This window comes from Leopardus geoffroyi, chromosome D4 (genome assembly GCF_018350155.1).
Source record: "Leopardus geoffroyi isolate Oge1 chromosome D4, O.geoffroyi_Oge1_pat1.0, whole genome shotgun sequence".
In the NCBI taxonomy this organism is placed as follows: Eukaryota; Metazoa; Chordata; class Mammalia; order Carnivora; family Felidae; genus Leopardus; species Leopardus geoffroyi.
In genome coordinates this window covers 38,712,458-38,729,686 of record NC_059342.1, presented here as the reverse complement: position 1 = coordinate 38,729,686, position 17,229 = coordinate 38,712,458, and the positions used below count along the sequence as shown (strand labels likewise).

At 37.5% G+C, this 17,229-nt stretch overlaps 1 protein-coding gene across 21 annotated transcripts in view; it reads left to right on the top strand.

The window, feature by feature from the left end:
* The window catches only part of MPDZ (multiple PDZ domain crumbs cell polarity complex component), a 164,342-nt gene that overhangs the window by 59,728 nt on the left and 87,385 nt on the right, over positions 1-17,229 (top strand). For 10 of the 21 annotated variants that reach the window (XM_045469456.1, XM_045469448.1, XM_045469451.1 and 7 more), the window contains exons 9-14: positions 1,733-1,847; positions 2,198-2,286; positions 11,455-11,638; positions 12,402-12,491; positions 14,400-14,509; positions 16,964-17,110. In XM_045469456.1, coding sequence (XP_045325412.1) covers positions 1,733-1,847; positions 2,198-2,286; positions 11,455-11,638; positions 12,402-12,491; positions 14,400-14,509; positions 16,964-17,110 — 735 coding nt within the window. The remainder of the gene's footprint in view (positions 1-1,732; positions 1,848-2,197; positions 2,287-11,454; positions 11,639-12,401; positions 12,492-14,399; positions 14,510-16,963; positions 17,111-17,229) is intronic. The other 11 variants (XM_045469453.1, XM_045469461.1, XM_045469450.1 and 8 more) reach the window with 2 other exon arrangements.

The following is a 17,229-nucleotide window of genomic DNA, read 5'->3' as shown; positions in this document are numbered from 1 at the left end:
ATCCTAACCTCCTCCACAAGCCCTTTAAAACTTTATTAGAACACTTGAAATTTCCATGATTCTGTTGTTTTTAGGATTGAGTTAGTTGCTATTTTTTGCAGAGAGAAAGAAGTAAAGAAAGAAAGCTTGTGTATGAAAGTATTTAAATCACATTCTTTTGTGGTAAACAAAACATTTTATTCAGCAATATATAAATGAATGCAATACCGAAAACCACTTGATGTAATTGAAAGCTTAGAAAAATATCTATTCTGTGCATATCATCATTTCTGAAGCTTGTGCCCCTTTTAAAACCATTCGATAGTCAAATTGCCACCCTCTAAAATAGCACTCGCATAAGTCTTATTAAAAATAGAAAACACATTTGTTTCAATTGAAGCAGATTTCATCCTGTCATTTTCTTGTAATTATCTAAACTTTAAACTTTTGCTAAGTTTGCACAGATAATTATGTGCAATGAAAAAAATAAATCAAACTTTACTATAAAATTATATCTCATTTAGATGGACTATCAGTGAGATACAGAGTTTGCTTAAAGAAAATCAAAACCATTACCAGCTCACTGCAACATGTATGGGCATTCGAATCCATAACCTTCGTTCCGTTACGATCTTTGTAGGATTCTCTGGGGACTCTGCTGGAACCACACAAGTATGTAATGCCAGTAGCTTGTTGGTGACTTACCACTCTAGTCCACCAGTGCTTAATTCAGAAAACCATGCCCTTCAGTCCAATATATAATTAATAACAACTCTACATGTTAGAGAAACTTGCTTTCAGCTGTCATTTCAGGAACGAAGATCAATGCAGAAAGGCATACTTTTCTTACAAAGAGCTTTTTATGTTAAAGTCTGAATTTATAAAACAAATACAGTAACAATTTTTAAATAGCTTTGTTGCATTTCCCTGGCTTTCAAAATAATCTTCAGTCTATTAATAAAATACCTGGAAGATAGATTAACTCATATTCATGGTACTAGAATCAACTATCAACTTAAGATCATAGCAGCAACAACTTAGCGGACACTGTGGCTCCTACATTCTCCTAAGGATTTTACATGCTGCACGGCATTTTAAGAGCCTTGGTTTTGCAGCCAGCTTATCTGCATTTGAATTCTGCCTCTACCAGATTGCTTGCTGCTTGTCTTTGGTAAGGTTTATGTTCCTCAGTTTCCCCAGAGAATAATTTATCAATTGTACCTAACCTCATAGGCTTGTTCTAAGGAGTAAATTAACTAAGACAAGTCAAGTGTCTGTTACATAGAAACCGCTCAGTAAATGTTAGCTGGGCTTATTATTCTTATTCCTGATAGACAGTTGAGCCAGGCGATGCTTAGAAAAGTTCAGTGGCAAAACTGGATTTGAACTTGTTGACCTGAATTCAAAATATGAGTTCTTTCAATTGTGGAAATGAATATAAACCATCCCTAGAAATAGAATTTGTTAATAACAGACTATTTGATTTAAAAAAAAAAATTGTACACACAAATAATTATGTATTTCTCTGATAAGGGGGTGTTCACCCTTACTGCTGACATTCCATTTGAGTAAAAATGTAATGGACAGTTCATGTTGTCAACATTGAAGGAGTAGTCCCTGCTATAATTCTCTAGCAGAGTTATTTGCCATCTAATTACATTGTATTATTCTTAAATAAAGGTTGTTGCTTTTTGAGTTTATCTTGTTTGTTTACATGTCTAATTGCTCTATTTGTTTACCAATTTTATTTTAGGTTGATGCTTCTACTCAGAAAAGTGAAGAAAGTGAGACATTTGATGTAGAACTCACTAAAAATGTCCAAGGACTAGGAATTACCATTGCTGGTTACATTGGAGATAAGAAATTAGGTGGTTTTAAACACTTTTTTTTTTCTACCTGAGAATTGCCTCTCATATCTTTTCTTTGTCTTATGAAACATTAAATCAACATTATTATGTATTTTCAGATTGTTGGATAAACTGATTGAAAACTTCCTTAGGAATAATTCAGTGTAGGAAACTCTGATACTGTATTTGACAGACAAAATAATTGTCATATTTTCTAGCCTAAGTTTCTGTTGGTTTTGCTTGTGTGGCTTGTTGATTTATAATTATCCATAATTAGGACTTTATATTTGGAGAATGAAGGATGTATAGTTTTTGAGTGCGCTTTGTAAATAGTAAAAAATAAAATCTAAAAACCCTATTTCTAATCTTAGAGCCTTCAGGAATCTTTGTAAAGAGCATTACAAAGAGCAGTGCTGTTGAACATGATGGAAGAATCCAAATTGGAGACCAAATTATAGCAGTAAGTAACACATTTAATAAGAGCTTTGTTAATTTTCATGGTTGAGAAGTGCATTCTCATAGTTTACTCAGTTTTGGGAACTACTGTTAGCTCCATACTAATTTAAGCTTTTTGGTAATTTGAGGCTATCATCAGTCACCAAAAGACAAGTACTGTGTGTTTCCACTTATATGAGGTACCTAAAATAGTCACACTCAGAAATAGAACGGTCATTGCAAGATTTTGAATAGAGGGCCAATTGGGGAGCTGTTGTTTAATGGGTACAGAGTTTCAGTTTTGCAAAGTGAAAACGTTCTGGAGATCTATTGTATGACACTGTGAATAAACTTAACACTACTGAACTGTGAATGTAAAAATGATTAAGATGCTAAATTGTTTTGTTCTGTGTTTTCTACCACAATTTAAAAAAAAAAGAGGTGCCCTTATCTCTCTGCCTTTGCTTCTACATTACAACTTCTTCTTGGGCTTCAAACTAAGTACACCTGTTCACTTCTTGAAACCTCTTCTGAAGATGCAGTTGTGCTTGCCACTTAGGTTGGTTGGCTGTATCCTATGCATGAGTTTTAACCACTGTATTTTCTTTTTAACATAAAATTAAAATTAACTACTTTTTTTTTTTTGGAGGAAAAGAGAGAGAGAGTGCATAGATATAGACCCCAAAAACCATATCCAATACTGAATTAAAAATTGAAAACATAGCTAATGTACTCTTTTTTCCCCCTAAGATACGTATTTTAATCCATTAGAAAGCTGTTTTTAAAATGTTCAGTTACTTTTGAGAGAGAGAGCCTGTGAGAGTTGGAATTATACAATATGTGGTCCTTTGTGTTTCTTTTTTTTTAAATGTTTCTTTATTTTTGAGAGAGAGAAAGAGAGCGCAAGCAAGGGGGCCACAGAGAGAGAGGGAGACACAGAATCCGAAGCAGGCTCCAGGCTCTGAGCTGTCAGCACAGAGCCCGACACGGGGCTCGAACTCACAAACTGCGAGGTTGTGACCTGAGCCGAAGCCAGACGCTTAACCGACTGAGCCACTCAGGCGCCCCAACATGTGATCCTTTGTGATTGGTTTATTCCGCCTAGCATGTTTTCATGGTTCATCCATGTTATAGCATGTATCAATTCTTCATTTGTTTTTATAGCTGAATAATATTTCATTGTAGGGATATACTACCTTTTATTTACCTATTTATCAGTTGATGGACATTTGGGTCATTTCTGCTTTTTGGCGGTTACGGATAATGCTGCCATGAACATTCATGTACAAGTTTTTGTATGGATGTATGTTTTCATTTATCTTGGGTATATAATTAGCAGTGGAGTTGCTGGATCCCATGATAACTGTTTAGTAAGCTTCTTTCACCTACAAAATTGGGATAAGGAAACTTCCCGTGTGTAATTTTTAGGAAGACCAAATGAGTAATTAATATACCTGTAATTTAATTAACATAATTAATATACACTAGACATAGAAGTACCGTTTTATTAATTAGGCAGATACTTCCTGAAAACCTGAAATGATTGCACATTTTAAAGAGTCTCACAATAGCTTCCCTCCAAACTTGTTGTCATTTTCATTCTTATAAAAGTGGAAATTCATATACGGTTTTGCTCACATAAGGTCAGTAATAAAGGGCATTGTTGAGGAGAAAGTAGAAGCACCCTTCCTCTGTTTTCTTGCTTTCAATAAAATCACTTGTCTTCACTGTCATCAGTGTTCTGAGTTTTAATTTTTAGCAATCTGCTCTTCAAAGTTGCAAGCATCTCAGGCTCTAAAGAAACTTCCTGCAGTGCTTTTGCTCATGCATAAATTTTTGTGAATGTCGCCATCTTGTGGACTGTTGAGATGTCGGTGGTGGCATTCTTCACCCTGGTTGCGTTTTCACAACTGCAGTCTTTGCTTTTCAGTTTCTGTTTTGGCAACAGCTGTTTGAAGCTGTGCTATACTCTGTTTTTGTTTTGTAGTTGTTGAGGTGGTGAGAAAATTGAGAAATTGTTTCTTACTATTGTGAGGAAGTATTTTATAACATTAAACCAATTTTGCTATAAGATTCCTGTTTCACACATTGTGATCTGTTGACCCCTAGGGTTTCACTGTGAGTATTACAGGGTAGGGAATAGAACAGTTGACTCCATTTTATTCTGGTATATTGCTATTCCGTATAAGAATTATTTGATCAAGGGATTCTATTGTATTTTAAAAAGTTGACCAAACTTGTCATCTGATGAGATCATATACTCATTCCATTTAATTAATTAATTAATTAAATTTTAAATTATTTTTAGAGAGAGAGGGAGTGCAAGTAGGGGTGGGGCGGGGGAGAGAGAGAGAGAGAGAGAGAGAGAGAGAATGAATGAATGAATGAATGAATGAATGAATCTTAAGCAGGCTCCCTGCCCAGCATGGAACGCAATGTGGGGTTTTAATCTCATGAATGTGAGATCATGACCTGAGCTGAAATCAAGAATCAGCCGCTTAACTGACTCTGTCACCCAGGCATCTCATTCTTTTTAGATTGATATATAGAGGTCTTTGCTAAAAGCGATGTGGAATTATAATTGATTGGGGTTTTCAAGTTGTTTCAACTAGTGATTCTCTCCTGTAACTCTTCCTGCTGATTGTCGTGTCTGCCCTGTGCATTGTGAGGCTACTGGAGCTCTCCTTGAGGGAGCACATAGGCAGTTCTGTTGCTGTTGCATGTAGTTCCGGTGCCCTGTGGTACCATTGGGTCTGAAGCCACGTCTTCACTCTGCCTGTGATAATGACAGACCACGGCCGCCCGGGGCCCTATTTTGGGCTCTGGTGACCTCATCTCATGTGTGTGATGAGTGTAATGATATTGAACAGAAACTGCTCTCGGGAAGGCCTGAGATTTTCATGTTGGTGAATCACTTCTTCCGTCTGTTATTAATACCAGCTTCTGGGTTCCTTCCCAGTGTAAAGTGCTCGGGCACTGTAATTTGGGGGAAATCGTACCCTTATTCCCATATAACAGATGAAAATACTGAGAAATTGGAACTGAAATCTAGTTCCATGATTATTCCATTACAGCAATTCTTTTGTACTGGTACCATCTCTATCTAACAGTTGGGTAAAAGGGGACATGGTTTTAAATTGAGGTCATCAAATTTTGAAAGTAAAGGAAGAATGCAGGTTTTGGTTTGTTTTTGTTTTTACCATACTTGAACTTTATTGCTATTGACAAAATAATGTGCATTTGATTTTTAAAAATGAAATTGAGCTTTGAAAGAGTTGAGCAATAAAAATCTATTATAGATGAAAAGTCGCAACCTAAGTGAGCCTCAAAGTTGAGATTTTTATGATTTTTTTCTTATTCTCTTTACTATCCTGGTGGTAAGTAACATGTTCATTTGTTTTTAGATTAATATTTGTCTTTGAGGTTTAAAGATCATAACATTGGAACATGGTTGAAGAACCTCATAGAAACCACTATTAGTATTTCAGAAAAATTCCACATATATTTAAATAGGATCATATTATATTTGCTTTACTTTTTTTTTAAATTAATGTTTATCTGTTTTTGAGAGAAAGAGGGGCAAAGAGAGAGGGAGACACAGAATCTGAGGCAGGCTCCAGGCTCTGAGCTGTCAGCACAGAGCCAGAAGTGGGGCTCAAACTCCCGGACCACAAGATCATGACCTGAGCTGAAGTTGGACACTTAACCGAGTTAGCCACCCAGAGGCCCCTGTTTTACCTTTTTATTTTTTATTTTACTTAAAAACATACTTGGAAGGTATAGTCATCTCATCACATGTAGTTCTATGGTAATATATTTAAGCGGTACATATTCATGGATGGTTAATGTTTTTTTACAGTTTTCTGCTGTTATAAACACCTGGCATTACATACCACTTTTTATGTCTTTTACAGGCTGACTTGAAGCATCTGATTTTTCTCTAATACTGTTATATTTGAATTTTACTTGTTCCTCAGCACTGGATCTTGTATGCCACTGTTTTCTTTCTTTAAATTTTAAATCTGATTAATCTCTCAATCAGCTAGAGTGTTTTGAGTAAATTTTATGGAAAGAGAATGTATTGGTAGGCTTGCCAAACCTTTTCTGTCTGAGAATCTCTTCTGCTGCCTTGGACAGTTTGGGAATAACAAAAACATTCCATAAGAGAAACTTAGGGGAGGCAATCTTAAACAACTTCTAAGATTTTGCAACATTCCTTTTTAATTTTTAATAGGGAAGGATTTTCCCTTTCCCTCTGGAAGAAATCTTATACAAGTATCATGGCTTACTTCATTCTCAGAGAATGAAATGCCCTATGGCCAATTAGAATCACTAAACACAGTCCCAGTTTAGTGACTGAAAATTTCGTCAGGCTCCTGGGTGACTCATTCGGTTGAGTGTCCAACTCTTGATTTTGGCTCAAGTCATGATCCCAGGGTCATGGGACTGAGCCCCACGTTAGGCTCGGCACTGAGCGTGGAGCCTGCTTAAGGTTCTCTCTCTCTCTCTCTCTCTCTCTCTCTCTCTCTCTCTCTCTCTCCCCCTCTGCCCCTCTCCCCTACTTGTTCTCTCTCTCTAAACAAAAACCAGAAACAAACCAAACAACAACAAAAACCCACCCCCCCCCCAAAAAAAAGAAAGAAAGAAAAGAAAAGATAGAAAATTTCTCCTCCTAAGTAGTAATTGAATTTTAAACTACAGCCCTGGTGTAGCAGAAGCTTGATCTGAAGTGATGGCTTACCTAGGGATAGAGAGTGTATGCTCCAGTTTATCTTTCCCTACCTAGCTATTCTTTTTTTCCCTCACCTTCTTATGTCAGGTTCTGCTCCTACCACCATAAAAGGTGAGAGAAGGAAGTGTAGGGAGGATAATCAGATACACTGTCTTTGACTCTTCTGCTGTAAGATGGTTTTGTGCCGAGTGAGCCTGGCAGATGCTTAAAACTGCTTCTTAAGAGTTCCTTCTTGGATTCTTAGGAGGTCCTAGATGGGTTCCTGAAGATGTTTGATTTAACTTCCCAAGACGGATGATGGAGTTTTCGTCTGACTTTTCTTACCTTTGGCCTCTGGTTTCTCAGCAGTCTACTCCGTAGATTGTCTTTGGGGTACCATCATTCCCTAGGGGCACTCTTGGGTAGGTTTCAAAATGGCTTGAGCCTGACTTTCTCATGTGCGTGGCCTCCCTCAGGTCTATGCCCAAAGTCAGACATTTATCAACATAATAGCCATTTTTCTCTTGCTCCCTTGTCAAAGCGACTAAACAGCCTCTCCCTTGTCCTCCCGATGAAGTTAGACATAATCCACTGCATCCTTCCCTACTACCGGTGACTGATCTCTTCTGACCTGAGGCCAAGGGTGAAACATCAAAGTGGGTGGTTTGGGGACTTACAGTCATCTTCTGTCTTAAACAAACAAACAAACAAAACAAAAAAACAAACCTCCTCTTTAATTTTTCCTGACCTGTAACAACCCACCTCTTCTATGCCGTAACTGTGTGTACATTTTCATCCTTACTACTTGGTTTAAATTTCTGCCTGGGGGCGCCTGGGTGGCGCAGTCGGTTAAGCGTCCGACTTCAGCCAGGTCACAATCTCGCGGTGCGTGAGTTCGAGCCCCGCGTCAGGCTCTGGGCTGATGGCTCAGAGCCTGGAGCCTGTTTCCGATTCTGTGTCTCCCTCTCACTCTGCCCCTCCCCCGTTCATGCTCTGTCTCTCTCTGTCCCAAAAATAAATAAACGTTGAAAAAAAAAAAATTAAAAAAAAAAAATTTCTGCCTGATGGGCCCGCTCATAGCTCTCATAGCTCGTTGTGGTACAGGATATAAATCATCTTAGCATCTCAACCATGATTTCCAGTTTTACATATATCACACTAAATGTAAAACTCTTGATTTGTAATTTCTTTACCACAAATTCTCTGGATAACCTGCTCACTCTGTTGTCTAAATGCTGGCAGATTCTTTTTTCTTTTGACCTTTGAAATCCAAGAATTTTACCAGGATATGTCTAAGTGTTAGCATTTTCTTTGGTTTTGTTTTTTAAATTTGTTTTCTGGTTTTTCATGTACCTCTTTTATTTGTAGACTAAGGTAAATTTTCCTAACCTCCTAGTCATTTCTTTGCTTATTTTTTTCCTCATTTATTCTCTTTTCCTTGTAATTCTTTTCACTTATATTGATTTTTAGATCAGCCTATATATGTCTTTAGTATTTTCTGATAATTTTTTTGCTTATTCTTTTCTTCTGAAATAGGGGAACATTGTATGCTCCTGCCTTCCATTACCTGGCTGTTTTTGTAGTATTTAAAATCCTGTTGACTGCCCTCATTGTAACAGCTTTCCTTTTCCTTTCTGGTAGATATTTGTTTTTTCTTTATAACTAAATCCATGTTGCCATGAATGCAGTGAAATATGAATCCTTTTGAGGGAAGTTTCAGAAAATATCTTTTTTCCTGTTCACTACAGTAACAATTTCATTGGAAGATGTTTGTAGTGATGCCTCAGTGCAAGCACCTTCTTTTGGACATGGTATCTTCCTCCATATCCTGTGACCTTTCATCATTCTTAGTAGGAATTGTGCTTGTACAAATGGGATTTGAGATGGATTCTGCCAAAGATTGTGTTGGTTTTGTCCAGATGATTCAGGAATTGACAGAGCAAGAAGGAAGGGGAACATTTAAATTTATTTAAGTTTCACTTGTAGATTAATAAAGATGAAACCAGTGCTGGGGTATCACAGTGGGGAGTTTTGCCCCTGTGTACTGAGAGATTGTTTTCTGTGTCTGTTGTGGAGCCAGGAGTTGGTTGGGGTTGTGTGGGTGCATGTGTGTAGGGTGTGATGTCATTGCATATGTGTAATTCCATGCTGCTGCATGCTCCCAGCATGGTGTGCAGCCTTTAGCACTTGGTGCAATTTTGTGGAATCACTGGTTAAGATCCACAGGTACCATCTGACTACCTCATTTTAATAAGAGACTGTTGTTGGATTTTACTGGAGTTTCTTCTCAAAGACCAAACAAACTATTCTTTCACATAGATTCAACTGGCCTGCTTTGGATCTGGTCATGTCCAGGCCACTCCTAGTAGAAGTTTCCTCCAAGTTACTGGCATAGGGACTTTTATTTTTCCATGGTTTCCAGTTGTGTTGCAGTGTTTTCTCTGTTGTTATATTTTTATTAGTTATTCCAAAAGGGAATCAACAGGGTGAAGGTAGGAGGAAAGAGAAGAGAGGTAGACACCTAAACTCAAAAGTATTATGTCAACTTTAAGTAACTTGCAAAGGGTAAGATTGTTATCTAGATAAATTTAGAAAAATCTATATCAGAAGTCTCTAGATTTTTGAGTATCTCCCAATTAAACACTGCTTAAACACTGCATTCTCCCTCTTCTTCCCCCCTTTATGTATTCATATGTGATATATATTTTCTCTTTCTCTCTGTCCATATGTATATACACATATATGTCCATATATATATACACATATATCTATATATTATAGATATACATATAATCTATATATGTATACATATATCTGTATGTATGTATACATATAATCTATATATTATAATCTATATATTATAAGATATAATATAAGGTATTATATCTTAGAGATCATGATCTAGCTCTTGTAATTCTCATTCATTTCAGTGCCTAATGTGGCCAGCACTGTGCTTAGAAAAGCATGACACTTACACAGCCATTTTATACCCATTTTACAATGCAAAAGAAATATCAATGACTTTGAGTTTCAATATTAAATATGTTACACTTTTCCAAACCGTTTTCAATGTAGTTTTGAAATTTTATAATTTTCAGTGAAATTTAAAAAAATAAGGTGCTATAAACTGCACTTATTTATTCAAAAGGTAATTTGCTTTACAAATAAATCCTTGACAAATGGACAAATGACTCTATATTCCCATTTGGGATGAATATCTGCTGTATAGACAGCGGTATCTTTTGGTGACATCAGAGCCCGTCCTCTTGGAGTATGTAGTCACAAATCTAATAATGACAGAAACTGTAAAATTAAAGTTCTGGAAGGGGCGCCTGGGTAGCTCATTCAGTTAGGTGTCCGACTTCAGCTCAGGTCATGACCTTGCCCTTCCTGAGTTTGAGCCCCGCCTTGGGCTCTGTGCTGACAGCTCAGAGCCTGGAACCTGCTTCAGATTCTGTGTTTCCCTCTCTTTCTCTGCCCCTCCCCTGCTCGCACTCTGTCTTTTCCTCTCCCTCTCTCTCTCTTATAAATCAGTAAACATTAAAAAATTTTTAAAAATCTTCTGGTTAATGCTGGGAGGGAGAAATGGTAAAGGGGGCTTTGAGTTAGTCAGAGACCTTATGATAGTTCAGTTCTGAACGTAACTATTGCACGGACAGGTGTTTTCTGGGTGGACAGATGAGAAAGAACATGGGCTGGAGGGAGCCCAGAGAGTCTAGACTCGGGGAGCAGAACCTGCAGAGGCCTTCTGGCTAAGGGGAGCATTGCAGGGTGGGAGTGGAAATGCGTGTATGGGGGCTGGAGGGCACAGGGGTGGGCAGCCCCGTGCCAGATGAGATTGGTGGTGCAGCTGGGGACACTTGACACAGGTCTTTCTAAGTTGTGTTCACAGTATGGAAAATTGACCTAAGGAATATTCTACCAAAGGCAGGGTTGGGACGATGTGATCATATCTTCAGTTTGGAAAGATCACAGGGGCACCTTCAAATGTTTCATCCTTTGTGAACTAGAAAAAGGGAAAACCCCATGTATTTTTTGAAGAGGCAAAGAAATAAAAAGGAAGGTAGTTTTGTCGTCTTTTTTTAAAGCTAGGTTAAGTGTGATTTTGGAATACATCAGTGCTGTCAGGGACTACTTTTGTCACTGTCTTCTACACTTTATATCCTGCAGAGTACTGATTTCCGAGCTTGACTGTGTATCAGGATCACCTGAGGAATATAAAAGAGTATTCCCACCCTGGAACTGTTGGTTCCTAATATCTAGAAGCGAGACACCATAATTTCTAATACGCAAAGCAAAACTCTTCTGGGTAATTCTAGCGCTCTAAGTTATTACTAGTCCCCAAACAGGTGTTCATCCATTCTGCAATTAGGGGAGCACTCAGCCCCATTCTTTTCCCACTAACAAGCAGTAAACATGCATTGCGTGAATCGGTAATACAAATATTCATTTATTTTTTAACATCTGTTGCTCTTATCACAGGTAGATGGCACAAACCTTCAGGGTTTTACCAATCAACAAGCAGTAGAGGTGTTGCGACACACAGGACCAACTGTGCACCTGACACTAATGAGGAGAGGAACGAAGCAAGAGGCTGAGCTGGTGTCAAGGGAGGATGTCACGAAGGACGCGGTCTTGTCTCCTGGGAATGCCAGCGGAAGCAAAGGTAGTGCCAGGTTCAGCTGGTTTTCAGTTAGACCCTTATATCCCTTAGATGTTTTTCCAATTCTGAAATTATTTAAAGAATGGTCTTTAGTCTTAACTGTTCACTATGAACCAAGTAAAAAGGAAATTTGATGAAGTTGGGACTAACGAGAACCAGGGATGTGTCCGTTGACTATAAAATGGGCTCTCGATTAAAGCAAATTTCTTTCTTTCCTGTTTATTCAGTCCCCATTTCAGAGTCGGAAACGTGCATCTAACCTTCTGTCCCTGCCTTACTTTTGGGTGTCATTGCCATGTTTTCTTTCCCTTTAGGGGGAACCTTTTCGGCCTGGGCTGTGTATGTATGCAAGCCTCATGTTTCTAAACATCCAGCCTTCCCCTGAAGGAATCTACTTTCATAACACATTTAGAAATGTCTTTTATAAGCTGTTAGTACATGAATATCTCTGAAAATTAGTGAAATCCCCAGGTAGCTGACTGGTGTTAGAGTTTGTTAGTAGAAGCCAGGCTTTTGGTTTGAAAATGCTGTTTCATTTCTCAAACTGTTGACCATTCTGGTATTTATGCCATATACTGTTCATTGCAGTACTAGGAAATTGGGAGGTCACAGGAGAACTTCCCTTTAAGTACAGGTGGTTGTTTTGAAAGGTTTACTTACAAAAAAACACTCATTGAGGGGTTCAGATAAATAGAGTGGGATTTGAAAAACGTCATGTGCTTGATTATATCATAGATGTAACTACTAAAATATTCTTATCTTTAAGAAAATTATGAAAAAGATGAAGATTCTTCATCTTTGAGTAGAAACACCAGCATATTACCAATTGAAGAAGAAGGTAAACACCTGGAGCCAGGTTATTACGTTCTTTATTGTTTGTTTGTTTTTTAGAGAAATGATTTTTGCAAATGTGATTAAGCCTCTATGGATATATTGTAAATTACTAAAAAAAATCTATCATGAAAGAAAAAGAGATGTTTTTAAGTCTTTATTTGTAGATAGGATTAATTTCTCTAACAGATTAAAATAGTTCATTTATAGCTGGCATATTTTATGGTCGTATGTTCTTTCTTACATATTTTTTTAATTAAAAAAATGTTTAATGTTTTTTCATTTTTGAGAGAGAGAGAGAGACACACACACACACAAAGATAGCATGAGCCAGGGAAGGGGCAGAGAGAGAGGGAGACACAGAATCCGAAGCAGGCTCCAGACTCTGAGCTGTCAGCACAGAGCCCGACACGGGGCTTGAACCCATGAACTGTGAGATCATGACCTGAGCTGAAGTCAGATGCCTGACTGACTGAGCCACCCAGGCACCCCAGTCTGTCTTACATATTTTTGAAACCAGAGGGCTTTAGGAATCAGTCAGTTATGTACAAGGTTTTGTATCAGTCCCCTTACTTCAGTATAGCCGACATGTTCATATCTTATTGAGCAAGCAATAATAAAATTATGAAGTATTTTTAAAAGAAACATGAAAATCTTCTTTTAAAGCATAAGCTCTTAGGAATGAAACCGTTCTATTTTGGGAGGCTTTTCCTTGTCAATTTTTCATAAATTCTAAATCTTAATATTGGGGAATTGGTTTGGAAAGGAATTGTATGGAGAAATTATTAAACCTTTCTGAGATTTCTTTCAGTATAAACGTAGACTTACTTCATCGAGCCATTTAAACATTTTTTAGAGCAGCATTGTTTTAATATATAATTATGCCAGAATATTATTGCCATCTTTTTAGGCTGGGAGCTATGTGCTTTCCTTAGCTGTCAGATTGCTTTAGGCGCTTTGGTAACTTACATCTACTGAACAGAATCCAAGAGTGGTCTTCCTGTTAATAGTTCCTTTGGAGCTTTGTGGTTCTTTGAAGTATCTACTCCATTATTAACAGGTTTTATTTTCTGCTGAAAATTTTGCTTTACTTTTATTATTTTAAAAGAATATTTGTGTTTGCAGTAATATCCTGAGAGTGTGATGTGTAGGATTCATATGTGTTAATTGCACTCTGCCATTTTTATACAAGTAGGTGAAGAAATTATTTAGGCTAAAATGAGTATCAAGAGTAGCAGGAAAGAATAAAAAGCTTTTAGAGCATGAAACTTGAGACAGTACATAGGGATGGGTGTGGGGGATCATCTCGAAGGCCCAGACCACGTCTTTGCTTGTGAATGTGCATATGTGTGTGGGAGGATGGGTGGGAGAGGCTCTAGACTTAGAATTAGAAGTCCCAAATTCTTTTTTACACAAACTAGGGAAAAGCTTCTAAATGATTCGAATGCATCTACCCTAGTGCTTATCCTTAGACAACAAACAAACAAAAGAAATTAAATAGACCCATAGATATGGGAAACAACTATTTGATACAAGATGAGGAGGGGTTCAGGAGCAAACGAAATAGGAGACAGGGATTAAAAGGTACACCTTTGGTTATAAAATTAATAAGTCATGGGGATGCATTGTACAGCATAGGGGATACAGTCCGTAATATTGTAATAGCTTTATATGGTGACAGATGATAACTAGGCTTACTGTGGGGGTCATTTTATAATGTATGAAAATATCAAATCACTATGATACACACCTGAAACTAATAGGATATTGTTTGTCAGTTATCTTTTAATAAAAAATAAGGGTAACATATACTGGGTGAAGAGTCAGACTTGCTACAACAGACAGGTTCTGATCACAGTGTCTCTTATATAGAATGTTAAAATATGGAGATTTTTGTAGTTTGTCACTAACGTCATTGTGTTGACTATTTCAGGGTATCCATTATTGGCAGCAGAGATGGAAGAAACAGAAGACCCACAACAACAGGAAGCTGCCCTGCTGACGAAGTGGCAAAGGATTATGGGAATTAATTATGAAATAGTGGTAGGTTAGCTTAGCCTCCCTAACTTCCTAACTTGTAACTGTATTTGAGCAGGAAGTTCATGACAAAAATAAAGATGATCTTCATAAAGAGACCTAGAGAAGTAGCAAATGCCCAGGACTTTTTTTGAAGACCTAAATGCATTGATTCCTGTATTAAAAAAATTAGGTAGGAGAAAGTTGGATAGCAACAAAGGAACTGAGATAAATGGGTTGAAAAATTTAGGACTTGTAATTCACCAATATTTCGACAAAAGGAATGTTTTTTTTTTTTGTTTTTTGTTTTTTTGTTTTTTTGTTTTTATTCTTAAGTCTGGGATTTAGAGAAAGGGTCAGAATAGAATGACAGAATTTACTTAAAGGTAAAAAAAAATCATCATGATCCATATATAATATTGTAAGAGGATTTTTCCCACTATTCCTTTACATATATATTTTCCTTAAGAGGCTTAATTCTGCATTCTCTTTTCATACCACTTATGCCACAGTGAATGTTTTATGTTTATTAACAGTTTGCATATCTCATACAGCAATCATGATTTGCTGTCCTGAAAAGAGACTTAATAATTGTGACCCAAATTATCAGTCTTGAGATGTACACCAGCAAATTTCACGGTTTTCAAAAGGAAAAATAAAATACTAGGTTAAGTAGAATTTTTCCTATTGCTTATAATATTCAAACAACTCTAGATTAGAAGAGATCAAAGAACAGATGTCATATAAGAGTAACTAGCATTTATTGAGCACTTTGTGCTAAGCGGTGTTCTTAGTGTTTCATTGAATCTTCATGACAATGATCTTTTTTTTTTTTTAAACTCAAGATGGCTAACAAATAAGAAGTCCAGCTGTTGTTACTATTCTAATCAAGTCAGGGAAGAATACAATAAGGTCCAGCTTAACTGTGGTTAATTTGGCATGAAAAGAAAGTTGGGAGATTCCTTCTTTGGGCTGGGATTAACATGGCTGGGACAAATAACCAGACTGCACTTCTTCGTGGGTAATTGAATAGTGAAGGGAACCTTTTAAGGAACCACTTGCTCACAGGACCTTGAACTTTTGGCTGCCTTTCATGCGCATTGTCCAGTAATCTGGTAGCACTCCCAGTTATGTGTCAAGGGCAAAGCATGCTGTAAGCAAGAGCTAAGCTATTTATTGGCCTTCATTGAACAAAGACATAGATCTGACTTTAAGTTGTTTGCTATGTGATTATACAGAATAAATGTAGTCATAAGAGGAGTGGTATAGTAGAAAGAAGGATTGATGGACATTAGCCGAGAGGGACCTGGAGAGCTGCTCAGAGGAAGTGACATTTAAATTGGGTTTTAAGGAGTTAGAAGGATTTCATCCAGCAGATTTCAAAATTGGATGATGCAGTTTCTGATAATAGCCCTGCACCCATTAGCAAGATTTGAAAGAGATCTTTTTTTAATTAAAAAAAAAATCTCTTTAATTAAAAAAAAAAATTAATCTCAGCCCCTCTATCCCTTAGTTTCTTGAACTGTACAATAAAGGGACCGAAGTAGATAATCATTGGTATACCTTCTGATTTTAATATTATAATGATTGGATTCTTTGTGAAAGTGGGTGATTTCCTAACATTCTTCATTATTTAGTGTAATAGTGGGAAATAGGAAGTTCATTCTCCTATTTTAAGCTTTGGTTCACTTTTTTTTTAAGTTTATTTATTTTGAGGGAGAGAGAGAGTGGGGGAGGAGCAGACAGAAAGGGAGAGAGAGAATCCCAAGCAGGTTCTGCACTGTCAGTGCAGAGCCACACGTGGGGCTCGAACTCGTGAACTGCGAGATCATGACCTGAGCTGAAATCAGGAGTCGGATGCTTAACTAACTGAGCCGCTCAGGCGCCCCAAGCTTTGATTCACTTTTAAAGACCGTTGTCGGTTGTTGACACAGCATAAGGTCAGGAGTGTGGGCTCCAGGTTCAGACTGCTTCAGGTTCAAAATTCTTTTAGAGCTGTCTGTGTGACTGTGGGAAAAGGACTGTCTCTGAACCTCATTTTCCTAATTTAGGAAACAAGGATAGACATTGGAATTATTTATGAGAGGCATATGAGATAATCTGTGCAATGGGTCAGCCCGGTCCCTAGGACATAGTTTAAATGCTAGGTATGTGTCTTTTCTATACTGTTGCTGGAGCTCAGGCATTTGATTTTATCTGTGGTAGTTTGGACGACCCTCCATCTGTTACCAGCATCTCTAGGCACTGCAGAGTATCTTGGGTGCTTGCACCTGGCTCCTCCTTCGGGGTTTGTGTTGGTTCCTAGAGCTGACAGATAATCAATAATCCTTCAGAGGCAAAGCTCCAAAGCTTTGCAGCTCTACAATAAGATTTTTGAAGCTTTTGTGAGAAAGTTGACTGTTTTGGGGTGAACATAAAATATATACATGAGGGGAAAAAAATGAAAAAAGTGCTAGATTCATGATGATTTTCTCCTTTCAGGTGGCCCACGTGATCAAGTTCAGTGAGAGCAGTGGGTTGGGGATAAGTCTGGAAGCAACAGTGGGACATCACTTTATCCGATCTGTTCTACCAGAAGGTCCTGTTGGACACAGTGGGAAGCTTTTCAGTGGAGATGAGCTATTGGAAGTAAAGAGCTATTCCATTCCTTTATCCCCTTGAGTAAACTTCTGAAAAGGCTGCAGGGGGGCTTAATGTGTAATAATAGTATGCATAATAAGTAAGTTCTTATTGTAAATTTCCCCTCC